General features: G+C 41.0%; 5 protein-coding genes across 10 annotated transcripts; 3 read left to right on the top strand and 2 right to left on the bottom strand.

Moving 5' to 3' along the window:
* The first annotated feature begins 8,689 nt into the window (after positions 1-8,689).
* On the top strand, positions 8,690-9,861 carry LOC106562010 (pleckstrin homology domain-containing family F member 2). Its single transcript, XM_082957739.1, has one exon. It carries the CDS (start codon positions 8,833-8,835, stop codon positions 9,712-9,714), a length of 882 nt encoding a protein of 293 aa, XP_082813865.1. The 5' UTR covers positions 8,690-8,832; the 3' UTR covers positions 9,715-9,861.
* A 2,021-nt stretch (positions 9,862-11,882) lies between these two features.
* Positions 11,883-15,225, bottom strand: LOC106562011 (protein C19orf12 homolog). 3 transcript variants are annotated; one of them, XM_014126526.3, is made up of 3 exons: positions 15,150-15,225; positions 14,289-14,462; positions 11,883-12,509 (listed from the first exon to the last, which is right to left on the bottom strand). In XM_014126526.3, the coding sequence occupies exons 2-3, from the start codon at positions 14,446-14,448 to the stop codon at positions 12,244-12,246; spliced, it is 426 nt and encodes a 141-aa protein (XP_013982001.2). In that variant the 5' UTR covers positions 14,449-14,462; positions 15,150-15,225; the 3' UTR covers positions 11,883-12,243. The 3 variants fall into 3 exon arrangements, with proteins under 3 accessions (XP_013982001.2, XP_013982002.2, XP_013982003.2); XM_014126527.3 differs by lacking the exon at positions 14,289-14,462 and having other exon boundaries at positions 11,959-12,509; positions 15,150-15,223; XM_014126528.3 differs by lacking the exon at positions 15,150-15,225 and having other exon boundaries at positions 11,959-12,509; positions 14,269-14,462.
* A 433-nt stretch (positions 15,226-15,658) lies between these two features.
* On the top strand, positions 15,659-18,828 carry LOC100194714 (tumor protein p53-inducible nuclear protein 2). Of its 3 annotated transcripts, none has more exons than XM_045689037.2 (4): positions 15,659-15,683; positions 17,193-17,359; positions 17,557-17,692; positions 17,807-18,828. In XM_045689037.2, exons 2-4 carry the CDS (start codon positions 17,233-17,235, stop codon positions 18,033-18,035), a joined length of 492 nt encoding a protein of 163 aa, XP_045544993.1. In that variant the 5' UTR covers positions 15,659-15,683; positions 17,193-17,232; the 3' UTR covers positions 18,036-18,828. The 3 variants fall into 3 exon arrangements, with proteins under 3 accessions (XP_045544993.1, XP_013982008.1, XP_082813866.1); XM_014126533.3 differs by lacking the exon at positions 15,659-15,683 and adding an exon at positions 15,775-15,917; XM_082957740.1 differs by lacking the exon at positions 15,659-15,683 and adding an exon at positions 17,021-17,041.
* Positions 18,752-21,967, bottom strand: zgc:162297 (uncharacterized protein F13E9.13, mitochondrial). 2 transcript variants are annotated; one of them, XM_014126531.3, is made up of 7 exons: positions 21,803-21,954; positions 21,220-21,385; positions 21,064-21,146; positions 20,788-20,968; positions 20,483-20,633; positions 20,141-20,268; positions 18,752-19,029 (listed from the first exon to the last, which is right to left on the bottom strand). In XM_014126531.3, the coding sequence occupies exons 2-7, from the start codon at positions 21,290-21,292 to the stop codon at positions 18,839-18,841; spliced, it is 807 nt and encodes a 268-aa protein (XP_013982006.1). In that variant the 5' UTR covers positions 21,293-21,385; positions 21,803-21,954; the 3' UTR covers positions 18,752-18,838. The 2 variants fall into 2 exon arrangements, with proteins under 2 accessions (XP_013982006.1, XP_013982007.1); XM_014126532.3 differs by lacking the exon at positions 21,220-21,385 and having other exon boundaries at positions 21,803-21,967.
* Positions 21,968-22,230: 263 nt separating this feature from the next.
* On the top strand, positions 22,231-26,973 carry ccne1 (cyclin E1). The gene is made up of 12 exons (XM_014126529.3): positions 22,231-22,409; positions 22,911-22,958; positions 23,152-23,239; positions 23,340-23,399; positions 23,623-23,792; positions 24,217-24,352; positions 24,822-24,968; positions 25,074-25,169; positions 25,435-25,569; positions 25,767-25,878; positions 26,015-26,172; positions 26,288-26,973. The coding sequence occupies exons 2-12, from the start codon at positions 22,945-22,947 to the stop codon at positions 26,402-26,404; spliced, it is 1,233 nt and encodes a 410-aa protein (XP_013982004.1). The 5' UTR covers positions 22,231-22,409; positions 22,911-22,944; the 3' UTR covers positions 26,405-26,973.
* Positions 26,974-27,550: the final 577 nt, after the last annotated feature.

The following is a 27,550-nucleotide window of genomic DNA, read 5'->3' on the forward strand; positions in this document are numbered from 1 at the left end:
GACTTCATGCTTTGCGAGGCTGTGGTTCTAAAGTATGCTAAAAAGGAGAAGAAAAAGAGTGCCAAGGGTCTCAATGCAAAACAGGTCTTTCAGCTGAAACCAGAGCATCAAAAGTTGTTCATACTTTGTCCTTGTAGTAGGACTAAATATGTTGTTAAACATCTACTGCTCTGTCTTCTAAGAGGTTTACATAAGGCTCTTTTTTTTTTACACTGTTATTATATTTTATCCCTGTAGATATGATCTTTCCTTGCCATTGCGTGTGCTATGGAAACAGTACATCAGAGATCTGTGTAACGGATTGAAACCAGAGGTAAGAAATGCATTGTATTTGGCTCATGTAGGACAAAGCTTTTTGTATGTTCTGCCTTTTGTTAGGCTAGAATGTTAGATCCTAATGAAATGATATCTACATTGAAGCAACCCACAGACAATTCAGCAGAGGCTTTTGAAGGGTGATTTTCATGGTGCCATTCTTACTTTTATTTTATTTATTTATTTCACCTTTATTTAACCAGGTAGGCTAATTGAGAACAAGTTCTCATTTACAACTGCGACCTGGCCAAGATAAAGCAAAGCAGTGTGACAGAAACAACAACACAGAGTTACACATGGAATAAACAAGCGTACAGTCAATAACACAATAGAAAAAAAGAATGTCTATATACAGTGTGTGCAAATGGCATGAGGAGGTATGGCAATAAATAGGCCATAGTAGCGAAGTAATTACAATTTAGCAAGTTAACACTGGAGTGATAGATGTGCAGATGATGATGTGCAAGTAGAAATACTGGTGTGCAAAAGAGCAGAAAAGATAAAAACAATATGGGATGAGTTAGGTAGATTGGATGGGCAATTTACAGATGGGCTATGTACAGCTGCAGCGATCGGTTAGCTGCTCAGATAGCTGATGTTTAAAGTTAGTGAGGGAAATATAAGTCTCCAGCTTCAGCAATTTTTGCAATTCGTTCCAGTCATTGGCAGCAGAGAACTGGAAGGAAAGGCGGCCAAAGTAGGTGTTGGCTTTGGGGATGAGCAGTGAGATATACCCGCTGGAGCGCGTGCTACGGGTGGGTGTTGTTATCGTGACCAGTGAGCTGAGATAAGGCGGGGCTTTACCTAGCAAAGACTTACAGATGACCTGGAGCCAGTGGGTCTGGCGACGAATATGTAGCGAGGGCCAGCCGACGAGAGCATACAGGTCGCAGTGATGGGTGGCGTATGGGGCTTCAGTGACAAAACGGATGACACTGTGATAGTCTGCAGAGTAGAATGTTGGAGGCTATTTTGTAGATGACATCGCCGAAGTCGAGGATCGGTAGGATAGTCAGTTTAACAAGGGTATGTTTGGCGATGTGAGTGAAGGAGGCTTTGTTGCAAAATAGGATGCCGATTCTAGATTTAATTTTGGATTGGAGATGTTTAATATGAGTCTGGAAGGAGAGTTTACAGTCTAGCCAGACACCTAGGTATTTGTAGTTGTCCACATATTCAAAGTCGGAACCGTCCAGAGTAGTGATGCTAGTCGGGCGGGTGGGTGCAGGCAGCGAATGGTTGAAAAGCATGCATTTAGTTCTTACTAGCGTTTAAGAGCAGTTGGAGGCCACGGAAGGAGTGTTGTATGGCATTGAAGCTCGTTTGGAGGTTTGTTAACAGTGTCCAAAGAAGGGCCAGATGTATACAGAATGGTGTCGTCTGCGTAGAGGTGGATCAGGGAATGATCCAGCAAGAGCGACATCGTTGATATATACAGAGAAAAGAATCGTCCCGAGAATTGACCACTGTGGTACCCCCATAGAGACTGCCAGAGGTCTGGACAACAGGCCCTCTGATTTGACACACTGAACTCTATCTGATAAGTAGTTGGTGAACAAATTTGAGAAACCAATGCTGTTGAGTCTGCCGATAAGAATGTGGTGATTGACAGAGTCGAAAGCCTTGGCCAGGTCGATGAAGACGGCTGCACAGTAATGTCTCTTATCGATGGCGGTTATGATATCGTTTAGTACCTTGAGCGTGGCTGAGGTGCACCCATGACCAGCTCGGAAACCGGATTGCACAGCGGAGAAGGTACAATGGGATTTGAAATGGTCAGTGATCTGTTTATTGACTTGGCTTTCGAAGACTTTAGAAAGGCAGGGCAGGATGGATATAGGTCTGTAACAGTTTGGGTCTAGAGTGTCACCCCCTTTGAAGAGGGGGATGACCGTGGCAGCTTTCCAATCTTTAGGGATCTCGGACGATACGAAAGAGAGGTTGAACAGACTGGTAATAGGGGTTGCAACAACGGCGGCGGATAATTTTAGAAAGAGAGGGTCCAGATTGTCTAGCCCAGATGATTTGTACGGGTCCAGGTTTTGCAGCGCTTTCAGAACATCTGCTATCTGGATTTGGGTGAAGGAGAAGCTGGGGAGGCTTGGGCAAATTGCTGCGGGGGGTGTGGAGCTGTTGGCCGGGGTTGGGGTAGCCAGGAGGAAAGCATGGTCAGCCGTAGAGAAATGTTTATTAAAATTCTCGATTATCGTGGATTTATCGGTGGTGACAGTGTTACCTAGCCTCAGTGCAGTTGGCAGCTGGGAGGAGGTGCTCTTATTCTCCATGGACTTAACAGTGTCCCAAAACTTTTTGGAGTGAGAGCTACAGGATGCAAATTTCTGTTTGATCAAGCTAGCCTTTGCTTTCCTGACTGACTGCATGTATTGGTTCCTGACTTCCCTGAAACGTTGCATATCGCGGGGACTATTCGAAGCTATTGCAGTCCGCCACAGGATGTTTTTGTGCTGGTCAAGGGCAGTCAGGTCTGGAGTGAACCAAGGGCTATATCGGTTCATAGTTCTACATTTTTTTAAAGGGGCATGCTTATTTAAGATGGTGAGGAAATTACTTTTAAAGAACAACCAGGCATCCTCGACTGACGGGATGAGGTCAATATCATTACAGGATACCCGGGCCAGGTCGATTAGAAAGACCTGCTCGCAGAAGTGTTTTAGGGAGCGTTTGACAGTGATGAGGGGTGGTCGTTTCACTGCGGACCCATTACGGATGCAGGCAATGAGGCAGTGATGGCTGAGATCCTGATTGAAAACAGCAGCGGTGTATTTGGATGGCAAGTTGGTCGAGATAATATCTATGAGGGTGCCCATGTTTACGGATTTAGGATTGTACCTGGTGGGTGAGAGCTTGTTTATTTGGTCAAAACGCTTTTGCTGTTACTGTCACTAATCGATGCCAATCTTCAGGACCTTAATTAGCACATCTATGGCACAATATATATATAATCCTGTTGATGTAATCATCACCAATGTTTCTGCATGTGTGAAACAGTGGCCAAGTCCAAATGCCCCTTGTATGTAGGCACCACAGGAATCCTAGTGCAGGAGTTGAAACGTCTTCAAAATCATCACAAAGGAGGACAAACTGAAATGTTTGTACGCCACATTTCAGTAACTTTGTTTAGGTACCCGTTCAGTCTGCTGTCATTGAACTGTTTTTCAACTGCCAAACTGACATTCAATTTACTGCCTTATCTCTCCTTCTTCTGCAGTCATACCAAGCGAAACAGCGTGTTTGCCGTGAAGATTGATGGCTTTGTCTCCCATATTTACGGCAGCAAGTTTAAACAATCAGCAAAGGAATTTAAAGTCAAAGGAATCATAGACCTGTGATGGTATTGATGGAGTACAGTACCGCCTGTGCAAATGACAATGATGAGTGACGACCTGACCTGCAACTGCAGATGGAGAAATGAGACTGAGCTCAGAGACTCAAAGTACAGAGAAGTAAACATCTCCTGGACTCTCACCATCTTCAATTCTGATTTTCAAGTCATACGGGAACCTCAGCATCTGTTTTGGATGCAAGCCCTGTTCTATAGCATTTCGTACTGTGGCAAAGACAGAAGACCTGACAGACTCAAAGCAATCAAAACATAGTTGCTCTCTAATCACATTTGTGTTGGTATTTTCCTTTTTTGTAAACGTATCCATTGATGGGTCAATAATTTTACATAATTGTAAATACATTATGATCTGTTTTCAGTTTTGAGCAACACTACCTATGTCGACAAGGCGGCACTAAATAAATCTGCTTCCTCAATGTATGTACAATAAACATATCTATCTCCTTGCATTTTTGTCAAATTACAGGTTACATTTTCTTGATTACATAGTTTGAAGTAACACAATGAGTTACAATATAATGATACTACTATGTGGAATCTGAAAATGTGCCTGTCTTTGGTATACAAGATGCTTAATTTCCAAGTCATTTGGGTATTTCCTAGTTGGCCAACATTTTCTGAGGTACCTATTGTATATTGTTGGTTTGTCAATTGAAGTGACAGGTACTGGTAACATTGCTGACCTGAATTTTTCAATTGGTAGTTGAGTTGGATTGACAAGTAGGTCTCTTTTATTGTTGGCTTTTGGATAGCGCATATTCATTTTTTATTGTATTAACCATGAGTGATTTTGTGAATAAGAACTTTTTATGCTATTACAATAATGAAAACTGAGTGAATGAATTTTTTTTAAATCAATTTAAATGACAGCATTTGCTGTCTGTTTTGTAAAATATTGTCACATTTTATTTCCCTATACATTTTCCCAGTAAAAAGCCTATCCCTGTTCTAAGTAGTGTGCTGATGCATGAGATATTTCATTGATTGGGGGGGGGGGGGTGTATGTGACAGACTGGTAGCTAAAAACTAAACGTCATCACTTCTTCACTGGGACTTCAAATATGCTTTCTGTTCTCTCTTTTCACAAGGTGTAAGGTCTGGGTCAAAAGGGCTGGTGTATCAGTCCATACAATGTAACATGTGCTCCTATGACCATGTTTGATGCTGCAAAAAGCATACATATAATTAAACCCCCGTATGTTTAATATTCAAGTCCAATGTTTCTTGCACGCATGTGCTATGTCGATTTCTACAGCTCTGGTGACTTAGCATTCTATGCTAAAGAATACCCATACTGCGACATATTGTTATCCCTCATAAAAACCACAGGATGCACAGTAACCAGATTTCACAATAAAAAAAATTCTACATCTGTATTCTTGTAAAGCGCAATGCTTGTTGGAAATCTGTCATCTTTGTCATGGTATAATGGTCAGTAAGAGTATTCCTTGAAACAAACAGTACATTCATGTAGCATTTTTTCTACTGAAAAAAAAGCCAACCTTATTAGCTGTAATAACTCTTAGCACCTAGTTCAATGATACACATCATGTTTGAGCTAACACAACACAATTGTTTACTCATTCTTTTGGTGAGATGGAGATAGTTGTGTTTAAATGGCAAGTTTGTGCGTTGGCTTTTTTAATCTGCTTGTTCCATCATAACGTGGCCTGAGAAGACACCCCGACTGAAGGAAATCCCCTACGATTGTTTAAATTGTGATGACGTAAAAATTTTCAGGCATTATTGCTTCCCCGTCAGAAGTTGGTCTTTGTGTAGGCCAATATTTAAGTGATAATGCCCGAGAAGCGGTGTTTATATATTGACACATGCTGTTAGGCCTGAGACAAAGTCGAGGCAAGCCGTGTATCCTCCAAAGACACCGGCTTCGACAGCTTTATTACCTTCATCCAACAGGTTACCAACATATTCAAATAATGATTTACATATTTTCATTAAAAACTTTATTTTGATTAATTTATTCATACTATTTATTTCTTCCACAATAAATAGTCCCAACACAAATCTAGGGTTGCTACCCAAGCTGGCTGGTCGTTTGTTCTATCGGTTCGGTTGCCAGAGACGCGACCCAGTCGTTCAGTCTTTTTGTTCTGTATCTATGGACGCGACCCAGTCCTAAATGTTCCATTGCCAGTTCTTATCCCTTGCTTGCTAGCTAGCCAATTACGGCTAACTTACAGTCACATCACACGTTGCAGACAGAATAACAGCAAAATAGCTGCATTTGCATTTGTTAAAGCTGTTTTCTAGTAAAAAATGTTGGATACATGCATAACAATGAGCTACTGAGGCGCAATTTCACCTGGCATAGAAAATGTGCTCACTCATCAGGACACTGTTGTTCAGAGGAGCTAGCCAACAACACAGCTACAGTAACACAATCACTTCAAACGGAAGCTGGAAAGACTGCAAACTAGCTGCACTTCATTTTGTTTGACCTTTTTTCAATTGACATTGTTTGTATATATCCATAAAAATGATGCCAGCTGATTCATGATTTAGACTGGCTGAGAAACGCTGCCTGCCTGTCCGTCTCGTCCCGACACGTTCATTACTATGGGACAGCTGGATATCGAATTTGAATATTGAAACAATGTTGCAAATGTTGGAGAGACAGACAGCAAGGTTTATTCAAATCTCCACTGGTGAAAACTAAATGTTAGAAATCAAGTTTAGAATTTGACTGGCTGGGCGGATGAGACAGTGGATTGCGCAGTCAGATGGAACAGAGTAAACAGGCATAGATTTAGCAGTGGTAACTTGTGGAATAGGCACCGGCTGGAATGTGGTTTTAACCAATCAGCATTCAGGAGTAGACTGACCCATTGTATAACCTAGTTTAAACAACATTCCATAAGAGTGATCAATCAAGAGAACACTTTCTCATACTATCTGAAACCTGATGCTCTCTTTAGGAATATTTGTGGTTTTCCCTGGAGCGAGAATCTTATCAACATAGAGCAACTATAATTTCTGTTTTTCCATTCAATGCTTCTTGTCAATTATAGCAAGTACATTTTTTCGTTTTTCAGTTGCAACCATTAGCTAGTATCACTAACCCTCATAATTATATTCCTCTAATTTATAGCCATGTGATTTATTTCCTATCGTTACATTGTTATTAATATTTCTGCCTAAAGCTGGAATCCTAAACTGCTACATAAATGTTTGGACCTATAAATTAATGATATACCTTGAAGTATTTAAGTAAAACTACTTTAAAGTACTACTTAAATAGTTTTTTGGGGTATCTGTACTTTACTATTTATATTTTTGCCAACTTTTACTCTTACTTCACTACATTCCTAAAGAAAATAATATACTTTTACTCCATACATTTTCCCTGACACCCAAAAGTGCTCGTTACATTTTGACAGGAAAATGGTCCAATTCACACACTTATCTAGAAAACATCACTGGTCATCCATACTGCTTCTGATCTGTTAGACTCATTATACACAAAAAGGCTTTGTTTGTAAATTATGTCTGAGTGTGCTCCTGGCTATCCGTCAATAAAAATAAACATTAAATTGTGCCATCTGGTTTGTTTAATATAAGGAATTTGAAATGATTTATAATTGCTTTGATACTTAAGTACATTTTAGCAATTCCATTTACTTTTGATACATAAGTATATTTAAAACCAAATACTTTTAGACTTTTACTCAAGTAGGATTTTACTGGGTGACTAACTTTTACTTGAGTCATTTTCTATTAAGTTATCTTTACTTTTACTCAAGTATGACATTTGAGTAGTTTTTACAGCACTGGTAGTAGGTGCCAGGTGCACCGGTTTAAGTGTGTCAAGAACTGCAATGCTGCTGGGGTTTTCACTCTCAACACTTTCCCATCTATATAAAGAATGGTCCATTAAAAGGGGGTGGAACTCAATATAGGAAGGTGTTCTTAATGTTTTGTACACTCAGCCTCAATTCGTCAAGGCATGGACTCTACAAGGTGTCAAGAGTTCCACAAGGTGCTGGCCCATGTCGACTCCAATACTGGCTGGATGTCCTTTGGGTGGTGGACCATTCTTGATACACACGGAAAACTGTTGAGTCTGAAAAACCCAGCAGCGTTCAAAGGCACTTAAAACTTTTGTCTTTCCCATTCACCCTCTGAATGGCACACATACACAATCCATGTCACAAGGTTTAAGACCCCTTCTTTAATCTGTCTCCTCCCCTTCATCTACACTGATTGAAGTGGATTTAACAAGTGAGATCAATAAAGGATCATAGCTTTCACCTGGATTTACCTGGTCAGTCTATGTCATGGAAAGAACAGGTGTTAATGTTTTGAACACTCATACCCATTGATTCTTGAAGAATATAACTTAGAAATGCCGCATGAGCTTAGTTCAACTGTTGTTTTGTATTCCAATGTTTGTAAACAATGTAAATGTAAACAAACACTGTGTAGCCTCAAAACATGGTTAAAATTATAATTCTGTTTGCATGGATGGTCAGTCCTTGCATCCATAACTCTGTCTATGAATTTGAGAGTGTTTACATTTCTCCCAAGGCCCGTTCCTCAGCTTTTTACCAAAACACAGGCGAGATGACAGCTTTGTTATTGTTTCAATTAAGGACGCTAGCTTTAATGCTGTCCAACAGTTTTTTTCTGTGATGTATTCATAGTCCTAGAATTAGCAATACCTTTGTTTACTGTAATTTAATAGGATCTATACGCTCCGAGTCACATCCCATCATGTTTGGGTAACTGGTATTGCCTGTTTTCCCTCTTTCTAGTTGCTCTCTCTCTCTCTCTTTCCCCATCAAGTTGTTTTGGAACTCCCCATGCAATGCGGCTCAACAGGAAATGTGATTTGCACATATAAAGGACCTCTCGTGGCAACTCACTCTTCAATACAGAAACTACTATTTGACACTAACAAAACATACTGTATGGTGGTCAGACGGGAACTAAGCGACTTACTACCGAGACACAGACTGTTGCAGCGTAAACAAGATAGAAAACAGAGTAAAAGGTCAAATTAACTATTTTTCACTAGCCATTTATTTGATCACTAGTGACATAGGCCTACCATTTCGTCTCATTTGTAAATAGTAACATTTTTGGGGGATATTTCAATTTTATTAATTTCCTTTAGTGTTGTAATCTAGCTCATCATGGTGGACCAGCTGGCTTTCACGCAAGAGAACAGAGAGCGGATCCAGGCAGTGGAGAACTCCTTTGGCCCCTCTGGGAACTCCCTGTTCAGACCTGACCGGGTCTTGATAGGCGAGGGGCGGCTGATGAAGCTGTGTCGACGCCGCCCCCAGCCTAAAGTATTTTACTTGTTTAATGACATTTTAGTCTACGGTAGCATCATCCTTCATGGACGCTGGCACAAGAACCAGCATGTAATCTCCCTGGAGGATATCCAGCTAGAGGACCTGGAGGACGGGGTCATCATGGAGAACCAGTGGCTGATCCGCACACCACAGAAGTCCTTCTACGTGGCAGCTGCCTCCGCTGAGGAGAAGCGTGCCTGGATGGAGCACATCGAAGACTGCAGGTTAAAGCAGCTGCAGCATGCCGGCTGCCAGCCTGGGTGCACCTTCGCCACCACCTGGATCCCTGACTGGGCGTCCGCCATCTGCATGCGCTGCTCTAAAACGTTTCGGGTCAACAAACGTCGCCACCACTGTCGTCGCTGCGGCTTTGTCGTCTGCAACGTCTGCTCCAAGAACCGGGCCGTGATCTGCCACATCTCTACTAAGCCCGTGAGGGTGTGTCGACTGTGTCACCTCAGTCTCCAGGACCATGGGGAGCTGACTCAGGATGAGGTGCATCTACGGGGGGACAGTGTTTGGAGGAACTGCTCTGATGAATCTGACCTGGTCATGCCTGAGTACGAGGCGACTAGCAACGATGAGGCGGATGTTCGGGTAGAACACCACACACCAAGCAAACGGGTTGAGTGTCACAACTCTTGGTCCCCATATAGCTATTTAAAACCGGACCATCGAAGTCTCAATCTCACTGGATTGTCAAGTCACTTGACTTGACTTGGTTGACTTTTGGACAATGTGAGAGGACCCTGAAAAGTATTTACTGAATGAGTATGTGGTGAAGAGTGCCAAATCAAGGCGATACATGATCACATGTAATCATAAATATTGCACAAATATGAACACTAATCCTAACCATATAATTTATGCATTGGGTCAATATATTCCTGTTAATGATATACCTTTGAGTGTTTTGGGGGGCTTATTTTTATTATCCTTTTGATGAAGGTTAACCTGTAGTATTCATTGTTGACTGGCCATTATGCACAGATGGCGCATCTTTGTTTACATGAAACACATTTCGCACTGAATACTTTTATATTCGTCCTATACTTATCTTGTTTAAAAAAAGGCATGTTGACTACGATAAATGTGCCTATATTAAGTGTACCTGTAATTATAACTCTAAAATGGCAGCAATAACTATACCTCCTTATTTATCACATTCACATCAACCATTTATCTTGAAATAAAATATTTTGATAGCAACTTTTTGTCATCCTTGTCCTGAACACCTGGTAAGACTGCTTATTGACCCCCAACATGAACCAGTCCTGAGGCAACAGGTGCAGTAAATAAGCCTTTAGACAAAGTTCTTGCGTCACTTGATTTTCCTAACTCTAGTGTTGTCAATGGCAATACTCAGGCCAACTGCCAATGACATTTTTAAAAAGAACGTATTCAAATGCAACATGTCAATCATTAACATTTTATAGGCATTTCAAACAAAATCAGTTTAAATCATGCTCTCTGGTTTCTGAAAAGAACTGTCAAAGGTTTTTCTATGAAGATATAAGACTGCTCTCACATCCCAGACTACCAATAAAGTGGTGATGGAATATGATATCTTGTGACTTCAATCAATTTGAATTTGAAAAAGCTGCTAAGAAACGGTTTCTTAGTAAGCCATAGGTACAAGACTGACAACCATCTCTCAGAAACGAATGACATAACTTCCAATGAAATTTCCCCTCAAGATTAATAATCATTTTTTTCGCTGTCTGATGTTATGACAACCCGCAGGTCCAAGTTTGCTTGCAAAGAAGGAACAAGGAAACGCCTAGAAAAACTAATGGGGGAAAAAAATCACAGTGGTGTCATTACAAACAACCTTTGCACATACTCCAAATAGTGCTCTGGTATCTTAATAAGATTCTAGTATTATTCAAGTCTACATTTGAAACATTGAAAAAGAGGAACTATATTACATTGCGTATAATCTTAGAAACCCAGAACCAATTTTTTTTTGCCAAATTGCGTCAGATGAGATACCATTCTATGTTACGTGCATGTAATCTCTCCTGGACAGATGCATTGCGTAGCATTGTCTTCCTTCTCTTACAAAGAATGTGTTAAGTGGTTGAATTTCCCTCACGAAACTGTCAGTTGATTCACTGAAATAACATGTTTTCTGGCTTAATGATGTCATACTAAAAGCTTGTGGTGATCATACAAGTCACCTTTGTCCTTTATTTCATTTATCATGATTTTCATATAAACACTTTAGTACAGAGCACGACAAGATTTTCCCAATTAGTTAATTCTAGGACTAGGTGGGACTAATCACCATTATGTGCCAGAAGTACCAAGACCAGTTTCTCAGAAGTACTCATCTCTTACAATATTCACATTGCATGAATCACTTGAGATCCTAGGCACACTTACAAGAGGAGTCTAGTCTTGCATTTGTTGCAAATAATGTAAATTATAAATGACCAACAATATTCAATGTGTACAATTCAGTGCAAAATATCGTCAACAAATTATGCACTACAATATAAATAAAGTACGCCTTTCTGGTTAATTGCTGGACTGTTCTTATAAGATAAGTTTCAATCATACCGCTAGATTCAGAGATAACAATTTCTCATCTAAAACAAAACAAGTGTACATTAAAGTGCAATTCCGCCACTTTTCCACCTCATATTCATTATCTCCAAAACCATAACAGTGTCTACATACAGTACGTGAAAACAGCGCGTTTCTATGATCTGTGGTTAAAAAGGTAAGGTGCTAAACAAATGCTTCTCTGTAACATCACATGGCAGCATTAAAAGTAACAAAACAGTGATTTTCAAAACAGTGGTTTTCAACAAGTTTCTAGCCAGAGGGAGGGTATTTTCTTGCTTCTCACATCACTGTGAATCTCCTAGCGCCAGAAAAATCACTGTTTTTAAATATGTTTTACTTTTGATGATGTCATTGGGGAGAACTTTTAACTTTATATTTGTTTCTACAAAACGTAAAAATGTGCCGTTTTCACATATGTAGACACTGGTGTTGTGCTGGAGATAATGAAAATGACGTAAAAAAAAAAAGTGCTTTATCAAAGGATATTAAATGGACATGATCAGATATTAGGTAACATGACATGTCTGACATGAGTCTCAATGTAACTCTCATAAGGCCTCTTTCAGTGAACCCACAGTATAAAAGCTTATTTCAGTCTCAGGAAATAAGCTCGAGTTGAATTTGAGTACAAATGTGTGTTCTAAGGAGTTCCTCCGGATATTCAGCCTGTGTAGATCAGTCCCCGTATCTCACCTCTGCTCTCAGTTCCTTTGTGATATAACGAAGTAGAGTAGCAGTGACCTGCTGCTGGAGAGTAGCATTCCCCATGACCAGGGCGGTCAGCTGGGCCAGGTCTGTCCAGTCCAGTGAGCCCAAAACGCCCATGATATCAGCATAGAGCCTCTGCTGCTGGTGGGGAGGCAGCTCCATGATGATCTGAGGGAGAGGTCTGAACTGTCCACTGGTCATCCACCATCCCAACAGGCCACCTACTGCACCACCTAAAGAGCAACACAAACAAGATCTGTGTCAGAAGATCAAGAGGGGAGAAGAGCTCACAGATTTAAAACACTCATGGTTATAAGATCTACAGAAAAGACAGAAATTCCTGTAAAGCTGTTGAATTAACATGGCTACAGGTTAATCTGCCTTACCTAAAGTCCATTCTGGTGGGAAGCTGCTATAGACCACCAAGTGCTAACAGTCAGTATCTGGATAACATGTGTGAAATGCTTGATACTGTATGTGATATCAATAGAGGGGTATACTTTCTGGGTGATTTAAATATTGACTGGCTTTCATCAGGCTACCCACTCAAGATAAAGCTCAAAAACTGTAACTAGTGCCTGCAACCTGGTTCAGGTTATCAATCAACCTACCAGGGTAGTTACAAACAGTACAGGAATGAAATCATCAACGTGTATTAATCATTTCTTTACTAATGCTGCAGAAATTTGTTTCAAAGCAGTATCCAAATACATTGAATGTAGTGATCACAATATAGTATCCATATCTAGGAAAACCAAAGTTCCAAACGCTGGGCATAATATTGTGTATAAGAGGTGATACAATAAGTTTTGCAGTGATTCCTATGTTCTTGATTGGTACGCGGTGTGTAATGACGAGCAACCAGACGCTGCACTTGACACATTTATGAAATTGCTTATCTTAGTTACTAATAAGTGTGGATTGATGAGGAATTGAAAAATTGTATGGTTGAGGGAGAAGAGGCAAAAGAGATGGCAAATAGGTCTGGCTGTATAAGCAATTGGCAAATGTACTGCAAATTGAGAAATCATGACTAAACGGAATAAAACAAAGAAGAAACTACACTACGAAACAAAGATAAATGACAAAGAATGATATTAAAAAGCTTTGGAGCACCTTCAATGAAATTTTGGGCAAAAAGGCAAACTCCGCTCCATCATTCATTGAATCGGATGGCTCATTCATCACAAAACCAACTGATATTGCCATCTACTTTAATATTTTTTTCATTGGCAATATTAGCAAACTTAGGCATGACATACCAGCAAAAAACACTGACACCACATCCAAGTATATCTGACCAAATTATGAGAAACAAACATTGTAATTCTGAATTCCGTAAAGTGAGTTTGGAAGAGTTGAATAAATGACTGTTATCTATCAACGATGACAAGCCACTGGGGTGTGACAACTTGGATGCAAAATTACTGAGGATAATAACTCTATTCCACATCAAGTAACTCAAGCCAGCAGTAAAATTAGATTTAAAAAAAACAGATAAAAATACACTTTTATGGAACCGCGGGACTGTGAAGCAACACAAACATAGACACAGGCATACAAACACACGATAACATAAGCACTATACACAGATGTACACATGGATTTTGTGTTGTAGATATGTGGTAGTAGAGTAGAGGCCTGGGGGCACACACTTAATATGTTGTGAAATCTGTTATGAATGTATTGTAATGTTTTTAAAATGTATAATGGTCTTAATTTTGCTCGACCGCAGGAAAAGCAGCTTCTGCCTTGGCTAATGGGGATCCATAATAAATACAAATAGAAATAAACACCCATATTTATCAAAATAGACCTCCCCACTTATAAGACAACATTGGCTGAGAATTCTTCTACCCTAACGCCATACTTTATAGGCCTACCACATATACACTGAAAATCTCATAGCTGCACTCAATACAATAGGTTTGAGATGGCTCCACCTTGTGGTTGAAGTAGGGAAAAGCAGATGATGATCATAATTATGCTTACTAAATTGATAGGATCCTTACCAACAGCAATCCCTAGGGGACCACCTAGAAGACCCCCTAAAAATGCAGTCCCTCCTGCCACTGCTGATCCTTTCCCAGAATTCTTCACTGCTGCTTTTATCTGCTGATTTGCAGACAGGTCACAGCATAGTTGCATGACATCATCCATACGTGGAGCCATCTTAGCTGCTCTCCCTGGTGTGATGATAAGAGACACACTGAAGATCAATTTGCAACCAAGCCAACTCATCAATCTCTAGTATACATTGCAAGTACAAATAGCCACTACCAATTTAATACTAGAAGAGATGTATGACTTGACTTCTGTCAGATATCCTGAAGACTAGGAGGAGTAAGCCATCTTCTGGTAATGAACTGCATTACACTGCCGAGAGTCGCCTCTACCAAAAGTAAAATAAACTATTGTTCAAATGAAAGTAATAGGCCTTTTTTACTCCAAATGTTGACAAAACCAGTAAACTATATTATTGTAATCAATTCAGTTATCATATTTAGCCTACAAAGACAGGGGAAATAACTGAAGACTTAATACATAGACCATTGTCATGAGTCAAAAACTTCTCACACGAGATTCGAAATACTTCCCTCTGATTTATGTTATAACCACAATAATAACGACCGCAGCTAATAATAATTATACTTCCCTTCCGATATGTAGGCCTTTTATAATGTCGTAAGACGACATCGAAAAATAGAAGTTAGTGTTAGTGTGTCATCATGTGGCCATCAGCATTCTCTCTCAATTAAAAGTGTGGCAATCAGCTTTACATAACGACATAGTTGTCCCCGTCACACAGGACGGACTCTGAAGTTGGCCTACAAGAAAATAGTCTAAAGTACACATTGGTGGCGAATCCTTACCGTCAGATCTCGCACTTCGATGATGTGTTAATGTTTGTGTATAATGAGTGTTGGTAAAAACTATGACCGCGGTGAATGACGGGACATTTGTTTAGGACAAGCCCACATCCTGTTAAAACGATTCGCGGTTGTTTTTAGATGGACAATAAAACAAACATGGCCTAATAAATAGATCTCAGTGGGGCAACCTGGCATAATTGTCATTTACTCTGCAAATATTTGCAACAATGTTTCACGAAAAGTAATTGATACAATTCCCCCCTTTTCATAACATTGTGGTGGGGTTTTGCAGGGCCCGGTTCCCGGGGTGGGTGGAGATTTCTCTTAAGAATCAATAGAATTATCTAAAAAAAAAAAAAAAAATCCGCTCACACGGGCCACCGGGCCATGCAAAACGAAGTCGACCACTGTTGTGAAATGCAAACCGTTGTACAATTTTTAAAAATAATAATCTTCCACTCTAATGTATTTTGCCTTGTTGTTATAGACTACACGCCTAGACTATTAGAACGATTGGACGTCGGTTGAAACCAGGTATTTAATAATTAAGTATGTTTCAAGTAAGGACACTTTAATTCACTTGACAGCTAGTTAGTTGTGCGTAACCTTCTGAAGCCCCGCCTTCGAGTTGGGATTTATGTTTACGTTCACCACCGACTAAAGCAAAAGAGTTGGTGTTCACAAGCAAGTCTGTATCAAAACAATTACAGATCAGTTATAGTTTCAAGCCAACCGTCGGCCACCACCTGTTAAATATTCATTTGTGAGGTAAGAAAAAAATACATTGTAGCCTTCAACATTGTGCGAGAGGTTGTGTCCTTAGCCTCCGTTCGTGTGTACCATAGACACGTTTCTTTAGCCTACTGACTTATCTATCCATTGCATGTTTTTTTATTGATTTCCACATCCCAAAAGTGTCCTATTAGGCCAACTTTTTGGTTTTGTAGACTACCATGTAATTGTAACCATGTCATGTGTCATTTTGTATGTAGGTTGGGTTATTTGTTTGATTGTCAGTGAGTTACATAAATGCAGTTGTTAATTATTAACTTATTTATTGAAGTTTAAACCCAATTAATGCCATATCAAGTTCGCCCAAACGACCCTCCTATGTTTTTAATGATTTAATTGTTTATATCACACATTTATTATATATTGAATAGGGCTAATGTAAGGGTCTTACATGTCTTTTAACTTCCAACTTATGGACTTTTTGATGGCACACCAGAAAAGATATGCAAGTGTATATGTAATCTATGCATTTTGCACCTTATGAGCTAATTCTGTCTGGGCACTATTGGATCTTCCCTTGCTGGCAGGCTGGGGTGTAGCTGTATATTGACAGTATAGGTTTACAAGTACACCAAGGCATTCAGACTGTGGCTGTCTGGACAGCCCAAGGTCTAAAAGTGGATGTTGTGGTATTCTGTCTAGTCTATGACGCTTTAAGCCTGAAAGACATACATACCAATACTGTTAATACCCGATTCAATTTTTAATAGGCCTATTTGACCAGAAATGTCAAAATACAATTATATACACTAAAATGTATACACACACATATATATATATTTTACAAACCCTTTTCACCATAGTTTGGCCGATTTGCTTCATATTCACCACATTAGTTTATTCATAACATATCTTAAGATTCAGATACAGGCTTGAAATGAGTTGCTGGTCAGAAAGGATGCCATGACCTTCAGTCTGCAAATAGCTTCCAAGGGGCATGCTGTTCCTGATTCTGCTGTGCTGGCAGGGTCATTAACCCAGGACACAATGTTAAAAACTAAAGGTCATAATGTAAGGTGCTGTTCAGAGTCTGCTTTACGGAAATCATTTCAGATCTATCTTCTGTCAATGTGGATATTAAACTACAAATACCTTTTCAGGTTGTGCTGTTTTCCTGCATTTGATGCAATGTTTTACTGTGATCAGTTTTGCAATTTTACCAGTGTAGCAGTAATTGTATCCAGTTTGCAATTTTTTTCCTTATGGGGCCAACATACTATATAACACTATGTTAACTCATTTTCTTTGCAGACTGCAATAAGAGGGCCAAGGGAGGCAAAATATATACACAATGATTGGAAAGATATTTGCCCATTTCCTTGGTAGCACAGATGACGATTTTCCCACAGATGACAATGAAACCTATGAGGAGCTCATTGAGTTTGAGGAGGGAGGATGGGTCGTTATCAACATTCAAGGTAAGCCGATAATTTTGTTCACTGAAAGTTGAAATCACAAGTTAGTTGTTAAACTGGTATGGGCATTGTTGTCTGCAGTTACTTGTTTTGTAAATGGTAGTATTGTAGTTATTTGGATAGTAGATCTAATGGTCACTATTAGAGGTGTTTTTCCTCTTTGGTCTCGGTTTAGTAAATTTGTGGTCTCGTGTTTCCAGAGAACAACTCCCTGACCCCGCCTGAGGAAGACCCTTTGGAGAACCTGCTGATTGAGCATCCCAGTATGTCTGTATACCAGATCAGACACCAGACCAGCGATGAGGAAGACTCAGATGAAGAGGATGCTTCTCCCAGGTCAGTTTTCATCCAGACGATACATCTACTTTAGTCAGTGTGATAACACAACCATTATCCTAGAGAAAGGAGTGTCACATTTTACAGTTATTCTGTCCTTCCCCCCCCCCGGAGGCCTGTGCCAGTCAAACAGCATGTGTCCTGGAGGCTAGCTGCCTGGGGCAGCCCGCTTCCATGCAATGTCCAACTGCTTGCCATACAGCGAGCCAGGACTCACGTGGAGTGCAAGAAGCTGACCAGGAGTGCTCTCCAGAGACAGAACCTTGCCAAGGTGCGATTCTCCCCCTCTGATAGACGTTTTGGTCACTTCAAACAACCCTGCCAGCGTCTGTACAACTACTGAGTGTCTACTGAGTAACCACGCCACTGTCTGAACCCACTTAACACACAGACCTTAGACCTATGACCTTGTGAATCTCTTTACCCTGATCAAGGGAACCCCCTTTGCTGAGTATGTTATTAACATGCTGAGCCCAGTTTGAGAGTGAAATAGCCTTGAGTAGATGTGTGTGCATGTGAGAAATATTATAACTGGCTTGTTAATGTTAAGTCTTATGGTTCTGATGAAAACTTTTATGTAGTGTATAAAATGCAAAAGTTTTTAGCACTTGCAAATATTAATTCTATTGTATATAGAATACTTTTTTTGTATTACTTTGCGTGCCTTAGATTTAGATACGTTGTGGGTATATTGCTTTAAGGAAAGTTGATATGTTTCATAGCTATGAAACGCTATTTTGTATATGATATGTGACGACACAAAACATCACTCTTGAGTAATTGGACCTCTTTCACTATATTTTTTAATAACAAATACAATGTATGTAAGGATTACCAAATAATGATGAACCACTGTTACTAATGTATGTTTTGTACTTAGTGATTCACTTTGTTTTTATACATTTATTCCCAGTGTGTTCTTATGTTTGCTGTACTGCTACAAGCCCGGTTTGTAAATATACTCAGATTTATTTGGTATTTTGGTGTACATTTAAATGTTAAAAGATGTTTGATAAAACTGTTTTGTGTAGGTATTATTTGTGTTTTATTAAATAGCATGAGACATAACTTCAGTAATTACATGTATTATTACCACCAAATGTCATTGTTCTGCATTAAATTATTTTAGCAGCAAATTGGTGGATTTCATTTCCGAAGCAAACGCACCTTCCCCATGAACTTCTTAACGCTTTCTGGATCAACAGCATTTGCCCAAACTCCTCCCCTCTTGAAATGAGAGCCAATTATCATTGCACTAGCATCAAGGTAGTGTTCCACGTTGTCATGGGTCACTCCTGAGCCAATAAGAACTGGGAGTCTTACTGACCCTGCAACATCTGCAAATAGAAAATAAAGGTTTGTTGAGTAAATATTTTGAGATGCTACATTATGTTTACGGAGTTCATCATATTGGAAAGCTGTGCGAGAGCTTATATGAAACAAATACCTAAATGGTTGGATTTAGGAATGCATTGCAAGTGTCACGCATCATCTCTGATAAGTAAATGGTGAAAGTAGGTTCAGAGATGATATGAGAAAAACACATGAAGAAAGCTATAAATCCAGACTCTGGCAGCTCCATTTACCCATCTGACAACAGCCAGCCCAATGGACTGGGAGACTGTAGGAGCACCTCCAAACTAGGCAGCAGGGTTGTGTAGCAGTCTGGCCTGAGCCTGCCTGTGTTTACAGCCTTCTGTGTAAGTCAGCCATCTGTAGGCTGTGCTTAAAAATAGCAGACGATGTTGGTGTCTATATTCGCTAAGCAGGGCTGTGGCAGGCAAGGGCAGGACCGGGCTGTGTGCCCATGGTCAGCACGATCCAAACTCGGGAGACTGTGAGGCTGCCAACCTCTCCCCAGACGAGGCTGCTCTTTATAAGGCCAGCAGCGAGGCTCAGAGGCTCCATGGGCTTTAGGGCAGCTTAACCTCTGGGCTACATGAAAAACTAACGCCAGGAACTATCTGCCCTTGCAAATGTAGGAAGTATGCAATAGGCTGGTATGCAGTGGGACTGGTATGAAATTGAGTGAAGTGACATAACATACTTTTGTTAGGGTGTGTGTTATGGTTTATGAGAATGTATGAAATTTAGAAAAAGGGCACTCCCTTATTAACCAAGACTACAAGAGTGTTTGAGAGAAAATGAAAAGGGAGAGGAAAGTAAACTACATTTATACAAAGGTACACACTGGGCATTTCTAAAATGATACACCGAGCATTATGCCTCAGATATATAATGTAAGTGCTGAGTGTTGGCTGCCCTTTGATCTAAATGGTAAAATAGTGATTACACCTATGCATTATTTGTTTCTTAGGAATTAATTTAAACGAGTTGGGGGTCTTTTTCTATGACTGTATGTGTCAGTATGTTTGTGTGTCATACCATACATGTGCGTATGTGTCATACAGGTCCGTATGTGCCAGAGAATTCAGAGACAGGACACACCTCTGAGCTCCACTGGATCTGCCTGAACCCCTGTGGCTGTTCCAGTGATGATGAGCCCGTCAGAGAGGAAAAACTCGGCTGCTCTGGCCGTCTCCACTATGCTCACATCTGAAGTCAGGGCATGGGAGCTAGGAACACAAACACATACCCACAAATCTGAAAACATCCAATTACACTTACTACAACAGTCAGAATTGTTACTTTCATCTCCTTGCAGTACCGTTTATGGATAATATTAGACGCATTACCTGCATGTTGAAAAACCTTCTGAAATACCATATCAGGACATCTAGGCTAGCCAGTGGGGTTGTCTGACTGGAGTGTTTTTGAACGATTGCTCACCTGTGCTTCTTTTTTATATCAGTGAAAATCTGCACATGTTCAGCCTGTATTTGCTTGCGGTATCGCAAAAGGTCTCCGGCACATCCATTCAAAAGGCCTTCATCAGCAACATGTGAGAAGACATATCCCTCTGCCCTGATAAAATCCATACCTTGAAAAAAGACAACAATGGAATAAGTAGCTAAACATTTGCTTTTCCCAACCTCTTAATACGGATCTTTCTATTAAACTAAAATTCCAGGCTAGCCTGAAGCACTCTTGCATGCATGTATTAATCAGTAATAAGCAAAGCCAGCTATATCAACCTGAAGCCAGTGCAACAGCAACAGCTGAGCTGTTTGCTGCAGACAGGATCTGAACTCCAAGAGGCAGAGACGGACAGATCCCCCTCACAGCTGCACACACCACGGTCATAGAGGCACACACCTCTGGTCCAACTGAGAATGTGTATGGAATGTCATGCATGTTCTCAATGATCAGCCCATCCTGTTCAACAGATCAACAGACAACAAACAATTCATTTCCAGTCACCCTTGAGGATGAATAAAGTAAGGAGTTCTTGTGTTTTTGCTTATACTTACAATTCCCGCATTGTGATAGATTTCTGCCTCATGGCATGCCTCCTCAATAATTTGAGGAATGGCCATGCTTCCTAAAGGTGTGCCTGAAAAACATAAAATCCAAGTTAAAAACAAAAAGAGAGTAAAAAACGACATATGCATCCCAATAATCTTTACCTGGCAAGGCTTGAACATGAATCATTCCAATAACCACAGATTTAGCACGTCCAAAGAGTTTCAGAAACTTCATTTTTGCTGTTGTTTCAAACCAGTTGCAATGTGGAGGTAACGGTGGCTTTAAAAGGAGACTTGTTCCCGTGCAGCTGCTAGCTTGATCACGTGCCTGGTCAAAGTGTACGTTAATACAGGTTTCAAGATCTCTGAGTGATGGTCACCCAATCCAGTGTTTTTTTCGTGTGGCGCATGAAACATATTAAAACAACATTTTAACAGTTATGACTGAAACAAGTCACATAGGTTGCATATTTGCCTCCTCCTTGTCTACATTTCCTTTATCTTCTGATAAGAAAACGTAAATGTATGAATTATATATGAAAGCATATGATGGTGACTAAAATGTATTTTACTAAACCTGCACTGTTTTTTTTCTCCAATAAATAATTTGTGTAGACAAGAGGAAGGAGACGAGGAGGAAGCCACTAAACGTAGCTAATGCACTAGCGCAGAGCCGCGCGCCATCACCATTCTCGTTGAACAAATTGCGCGGCATTAATTTGATTTAAAAAAAATAATGACATACCTCTGGAATTATGGACAGTGAAAGTCCACGATGTCGGCTTGATGGAGAAACATTTTAAAATATGTCTGTCAAAATCGGCATAACGTCCGGATTTGCAGGTTTTTGATCGGGACACAGTCTTTGTTTACATCCGTCTTCCCTAGCCACGCGGTACTTTGTGCTTCCGGATTCTAAGCACCGCCCCCGGAGCTGTCGCCGCACCAGCCACGCCTCCCTTTTGCCGGCAAAATGCAATATTTGGAACACCATTATACTGTACATTTCTCACACCACATAATAGTTCAGATGATTTGACTCTTCACGTCTCAACAATTAATGACTAATAATAATAATGTTCGTTGAAATGTAACTGCAAAGGATTACTGAACAGCGCCAAGTGTTTAAATCACCCGCTCGGACCGCCCCTTGTGATATGTAGACTGCAAGTACTTTATAAGCCAAGGCGCAAAACTCACTGCGCCAGCGAAGAACAAGTAGCGAACAAAACTCACAGCTCTATTTTTTGGTGACAGAGGCCACGAATCGAATAACTAGCTAGTAACTTTAGCCATATTTTCTCTGATCCTTTCAACCAAGTGTGGATTTCTTCGCGGGGGAATATTTTTAGGTAAGCTGGCTAAAATTGGAAACAACTCTTGTTAGCTAGCAGTCTTGCAACTTTTCAATCAAACTCCCTCAACGTGATTCGAAATTGACGTGTTAGTGAGGAGATTGTAACTATTCTGAATTTGAAAGGCGATGGACAACATTGTCTGACTAGTTTTCTGTGAGAACGCTTATTAGAGCGGGTGAATGGAAAATGGCATACTTGATGGCTCGGCCATTTTCTGGCCAACTTCTCTCTAATTTAGAAGAAATTAACTAGTTTCCGTCGACTGTATGTCAAACTGCTAGGTTTGAGTGATCGTGTGGAATCTGGTGTCACTGTATGCGTGGTTTTGTGACAATTGTTGCAGTATTTCATATTGTTTGTCGTCCTTTAACATTGTCCTCCCACTTCCATTTGCCCGCGCCCAGATCTTTTGACGAGTTGGCTTTGTGGGACTTACGTGGGGGGTTGGTTGTGGTTATTAGCTAAACAAATAAAATGCATATTTCATGTTTCCAGGCTCTCTATATTGGAGGGATACACGTGGGATATAATGCCAAGCAAAGGGTAAGTTTCAGTTTTGCAGTTTGACCTAGTCTTGTCAGTCCATGTCGCTAGCTAGGAGACGGAAAAAGTTGTCACGTTAGGTAGCTGGCTTGCTAACTAGCCGCAGCTTAGCTAGTTAGCTAGCAATAACTAACGTTTCTTACCATTTCAGTAGGACGCATATCACAACTCGATATTTACTGTGTAATTTCAGGGAAAATGTGGAATCCAGGACAATTGATCATGAGATGCCCAAGGACACTTCAGTGAGATCCAAGAAAAGAAAATCAGACGTTGCGGTTGTACGTTCTTGCGACCAGCGTTTTGCTACTGTAACACGATGGTTGTCTTTAAATGGTTTATGGTTTATCATAATGAACATTCTCCTTATTACATCCTCAGTATTTGCAAGACCCTGATGAAGTGGCAGAGATGACGGAAAAGAAACAGTGTGGAACTCTAGTAACTACATGCATTTTACTAATACATGGCATTCCCTTGCAGACCATGCATTTGTTGGACTTAGCTAACACACACCTACACAGGTTAATCAGGACTGTTCAATAAGTGACACAATTGTGTCTAATCAGTTGCTATTGGTGGCACTGCCTCAGTATCCTCTTCATGCTGTTTATTTTTATCAGTCGGTGAACTTTCTTATCCTCCCCATCCCTCTCCTGTGCAGGTGTGCTGGAATCCTGAGTCGGTTCACACGATCCCATGCAGGCGGATCCCCACGCCTGACAATGAAGTCGATCCACCAGTTGCCTTGAATGCCACTGGGTTTTCTACTCAGTACACCTTCAAAAACATATTTGTCACCCCCACCAGGTCTTCCCCTCTTCCTGTGCTATGGTGAGTCACTTCTGGTATCTGGGACAACGTGGGCAAGATGCAGCAACGCTGCTAATTAACAGGCGGGGTTACTTGCCACATTTTGATGTATGATTTTCATTGGGACATTACTTGAACTCATACCTTGAGCTCTGCACTTGTGCTATCTAAGGCCAAGCATTATGATGGCAAATGTGTTCATCTGTTTCATTTGAATGTAACATTCTCAATGTAGTTCTTACCCCTATCGTCTAAGAGTGTAATCTGCTGTTATAACAACGGCTATACATCCCTCCTTGCCACTCATATGTGTACCTGTATACTGTTTCATCTTAAAGTTCTGTGTTTGCACTCTGACTCTAGTTGCGGGATTCTTTGTTTATCCCATTGATTTGATAAATACAAATGAACTAGACGCCAACCCTCTGGATATGTTTCTCTGTAGCTGGGCGAGCAGAGACGACGTATGGAACAACCTGTTGAAGAAAGACGAGACGTATTCTCGAGACATCCACGTCATGAAGAAACACCCACACCTCCAACCCAAGATGAGGGCTATTCTTCTCGACTGGCTAATGGAGGTTTGTAGCTCCCTCTGTATCAAACTCCTAGACTAAATTCCTTTCCCACAGTATCTGCTACTTTGATCAAATCCCTCATGTTACTTGATCAGTGTCATCCATGTTTATCTTAAGGTGGTGAGTGGATTCATTTTAACAGTAGATGTATGGCCCCAGTTAACTGTAGTTAGTCTGTTTACAATATTAGCCTAACCTAATGGAGAAATGGCCGTCAGGTGACGAGTGTTAGCTGAGCTCTAACAGATTCTAAGGGGAAGCAGTCTGCTGCACAACTGAATGCATTCAACCAAAATGTCTTCAGCATTTAACCCAACTCCTGACTCAGCATTGCTCTAGGTTGGATCATTTCAAACCTATGGTATAGAGAACCATGATCAATGCTCTTACATGGGGAAATCTTCCTTAGCTACTCTATTGCCTTGGCATTGTATTCTCAACCTTGTTTTCTCTCGCTCTCTCTCTCTCTCAGGTGTGCGAGGTGTACAAGCTACACAGAGAAACCTTCTACCTGGCTCAGGATTACTTTGATCGGTTCATGGCCACACAGACCAATGTTTTCAAGTGTACACTACAACTCATCGGTATCTCTTCTCTGTTTATAGCTGCCAAGATGGAGGTAGGAAGAGGCCTCTTCTACAACCTGCATTAAGTTGTTTTCTTCATTCTCCATTTTGCGTATTGCAGCGTGAGTTTAACATGTTTACTACCGCTTCTTTTTCAGGAAATCTACCCTCCAAAGGTGCATCAATTTGCCTATGTTACTGATGGTGCCTGCACTGAGGATGATATCCTTTGTATGGAGCTAATCATTATGAAGGTATGCCCCTCAAACACTTTACGTCCCAGTGGTTTTCACTACGGATGGGTCACACAAATCCTGTTGTCTGAAGCTTGTTGAGCAACATGTATCCATTACTAGTAAAAATGACTACATATATTCCAAATGATGCTCTCCCAATGGTAGTTTGTCTGACTTCATAGTACACGTTTCTTTGAGTGTCCTAATCTGATCTGGGGAGCACTTCACTGTGGCATGAAATCATCATGTGGCTCTTGTTTCTATTGTGTCCCCCTTTGCTCAGGAGCTGATGTGGCGTTTAAGTCCCCTGACGCCTGTGTCCTGGCTAAACATCTACATGCAGGTTGCCTACCTGAAAGAGTCCGAAGAGGTTCTCATCCCACAGTACCCGCAAACTACGTTTGTGCAGATTGCCGAGGTACGGTTACAACTGAGGTTTCCCGCCACTTGCATGTGATTCATGGTGTCTTTAAAACAAAATGCACTTAAGATCAAGGCAAAATATCATGTGAATTCTCAGATGACACTTATTGCTTATACAGTGGTTTCCCATTCCCTCTCCTTAAAATGGCTCATTGCCTCAGAAGTACATATGTGGTGTTGTGCTCTCTATAGCTCCTGGACCTCTGTGTGTTGGATGTGAAATGTTTGGAGTTCTCCTACGGTGTGCTGGCTGCCTCTGCCCTGTTCCACTTCTCCTCGCTGGAGCTGGTGGAGAAAGTCTCAGGTAGGGCGTTTCATTCTGAAGCTGTTCAGGTCAATCAACATCTTCAATCCAACCACTGAGTTATAGTGGTTTGGTGGACTTGCCGAGGGTGTTTTTTTTAGCCCTAACCAGATCCCTTTTGTCTTGATCTGTGCAGCTCTGAAGTGGTCTGACCTTGAGGAGTGTGTGAGGTGGATGGTCCCCTTTGCCATGTCCATCAGAGAAGTGGGCAGCTCAGCCCTGAGGACCTTCAAAGGAATCCCAGCAGATGACATGCATAACATCCAGACCCATGCTGCCTATCTGGACTGGATGGTGAGGGCATTTGTTGTTTGTGCGGTTTTCAATCACAATGTCCTATACCAATGTGTGGCATTGTTTCTTGTGTGTAATTGCAGCCTGTTGAGAGCTCTGTTGGTTTCTTCTTTAGGCGACGGCATGCTCCTACCCACAAGTGGACGTAGATCGCAGCCAGAGTTCACCAATACCGTCCGGAGTGCTCACTCCGCCCCCCAGCAGCGAGAAACCAGAGGGCACAGTCTCTTGATTTCCATTGGGTTAGTATGGGCACGGGCTGAGGAAGTTCAAGACGGGACCAAGATATTGTAGGTTTGGGAGAAATCCATGGCATTACACACATGTGCTCGCATGATTCTTCTACATGTGTGCATATGTTTCTTTCCATGCATGAGTTGTTGTGGTGCAAAGGTGAATGGCTGTTTTTGGATGGCTCTGCCTTTTGAGTGAGTGACAGTTTTCAATTGGAGTGATGCCAAGCTGGACCACCTGCCAAAAACCCAGAGCTGTCACTGGCTCTGTGTGCTGCTAAAAAAGGTGGACTTGACAGAACAGTGGATGGGGGTGTGTGTGCAGCTAATGCTTGCCATTTGAGGTTTGCTTGTGGGACCAGTAGCTCTGCTGCTAAATTGGACAAGTGGAACAGCCTGCATCAGAAGCAGAAATATGGATTGTATTTAAGATTTTATCTCCAATTCTTTTCTCACGTTTGCGTTTTTACCAAAATGTATGATTTTGTTTTGAAATGAGATGCTGCTACTTTATATCTTATTTTTTTTAAATAAAGTCACTGTCGCAGACAGCTTTTATGTTTTACAATGTTGTGGGTCTTTGCTTTGGCCAGGGACTGGGATTGTAGCCTGGTTGAACAAGCCTGACCGTTGTGCTCATTATTGTTTCAATGCAAGTGAAATGGATTGGTGACCAATGATCAGGCTGCTTCCTCCAAGCTACAGGGATGGGTCAACATGTCGGCCATGCGCAGTAGATCATCGGCTGGTTGGTGACTGCTTTTTGGTGTGGCCACGTTTGCGATTTGTCTTGAATTCTGGATGGAGCCAATTGCTGGATTAGAGACACCTACGAAAGTCATTGCATATATGTAACTCCAACAACAAAAATTTATATATATATATATATATATATATATATAGAGGAGTTGGATATTTCACGGGCAAAGATGTGCATCGACGACTTCATTAGTGTTCATGCTTCTCAATGTGGCCGTACCCTTAGGTGCTCCTTTTAAGCCTTAAAAAAATTACCCCCCCCCCCTGTTTTTGATCTTGTCTCATCGGTGCAACTCCCCCACCGGGCTCGGGTGTGTTGAAGGTCATGCGTCCTCTGAAACATGTGCTTCCAAACTGTGCTTAACACCCACACCAGTGTGTTGGTG

This window comes from Salmo salar, chromosome 11 (genome assembly GCF_965601325.2).
Source record: "Salmo salar chromosome 11, fSalSal1, whole genome shotgun sequence".
NCBI lineage: Eukaryota > Metazoa > Chordata > Actinopteri > Salmoniformes > Salmonidae > Salmo > Salmo salar.

Excerpts from the sequence above, each read along its gene's own strand:
- ccne1 (XM_014126529.3), top strand. Across the intron at positions 24,969-25,073 it reads TTATAGCTGCCAAGATGGAG|GAAATCTACCCTCCAAAGGT; the intron begins GTAGGAAGAGGC and ends CTTCTTTTTCAG. Across the intron at positions 25,570-25,766 it reads CGTTTGTGCAGATTGCCGAG|CTCCTGGACCTCTGTGTGTT; the intron begins GTACGGTTACAA and ends TGCTCTCTATAG.
- LOC106562011 (XM_014126526.3), bottom strand. The coding sequence starts at position 14,448 with ATGGCTCCACGTATGGATGATGTCATGCAACTATGCTGTGACCTGTCT. Across the intron at positions 12,510-14,288 it reads TCCCCTAGGGATTGCTGTTG|GTGGTGCAGTAGGTGGCCTG; the intron begins GTAAGGATCCTA and ends GTTGCTCTTTAG.
- zgc:162297 (XM_014126531.3), bottom strand. The coding sequence starts at position 21,292 with ATGAAGTTTCTGAAACTCTTTGGACGTGCTAAATCTGTGGTTATTGGA. Across the intron at positions 21,147-21,219 it reads TCATGTTCAAGCCTTGCCAG|GCACACCTTTAGGAAGCATG; the intron begins GTAAAGATTATT and ends TATGTTTTTCAG. Across the intron at positions 20,269-20,482 it reads GATATAAAAAAGAAGCACAG|CTCCCATGCCCTGACTTCAG; the intron begins GTGAGCAATCGT and ends TTGTGTTCCTAG.
- LOC106562010 (XM_082957739.1), top strand. The coding sequence starts at position 8,833 with ATGGTGGACCAGCTGGCTTTCACGCAAGAGAACAGAGAGCGGATCCAG.
- LOC100194714 (XM_045689037.2), top strand. The coding sequence starts at position 17,233 with ATGATTGGAAAGATATTTGCCCATTTCCTTGGTAGCACAGATGACGAT. Across the intron at positions 17,360-17,556 it reads GGTCGTTATCAACATTCAAG|AGAACAACTCCCTGACCCCG; the intron begins GTAAGCCGATAA and ends TCGTGTTTCCAG. Across the intron at positions 17,693-17,806 it reads GAAGAGGATGCTTCTCCCAG|GCCTGTGCCAGTCAAACAGC; the intron begins GTCAGTTTTCAT and ends CCCCCCCCGGAG.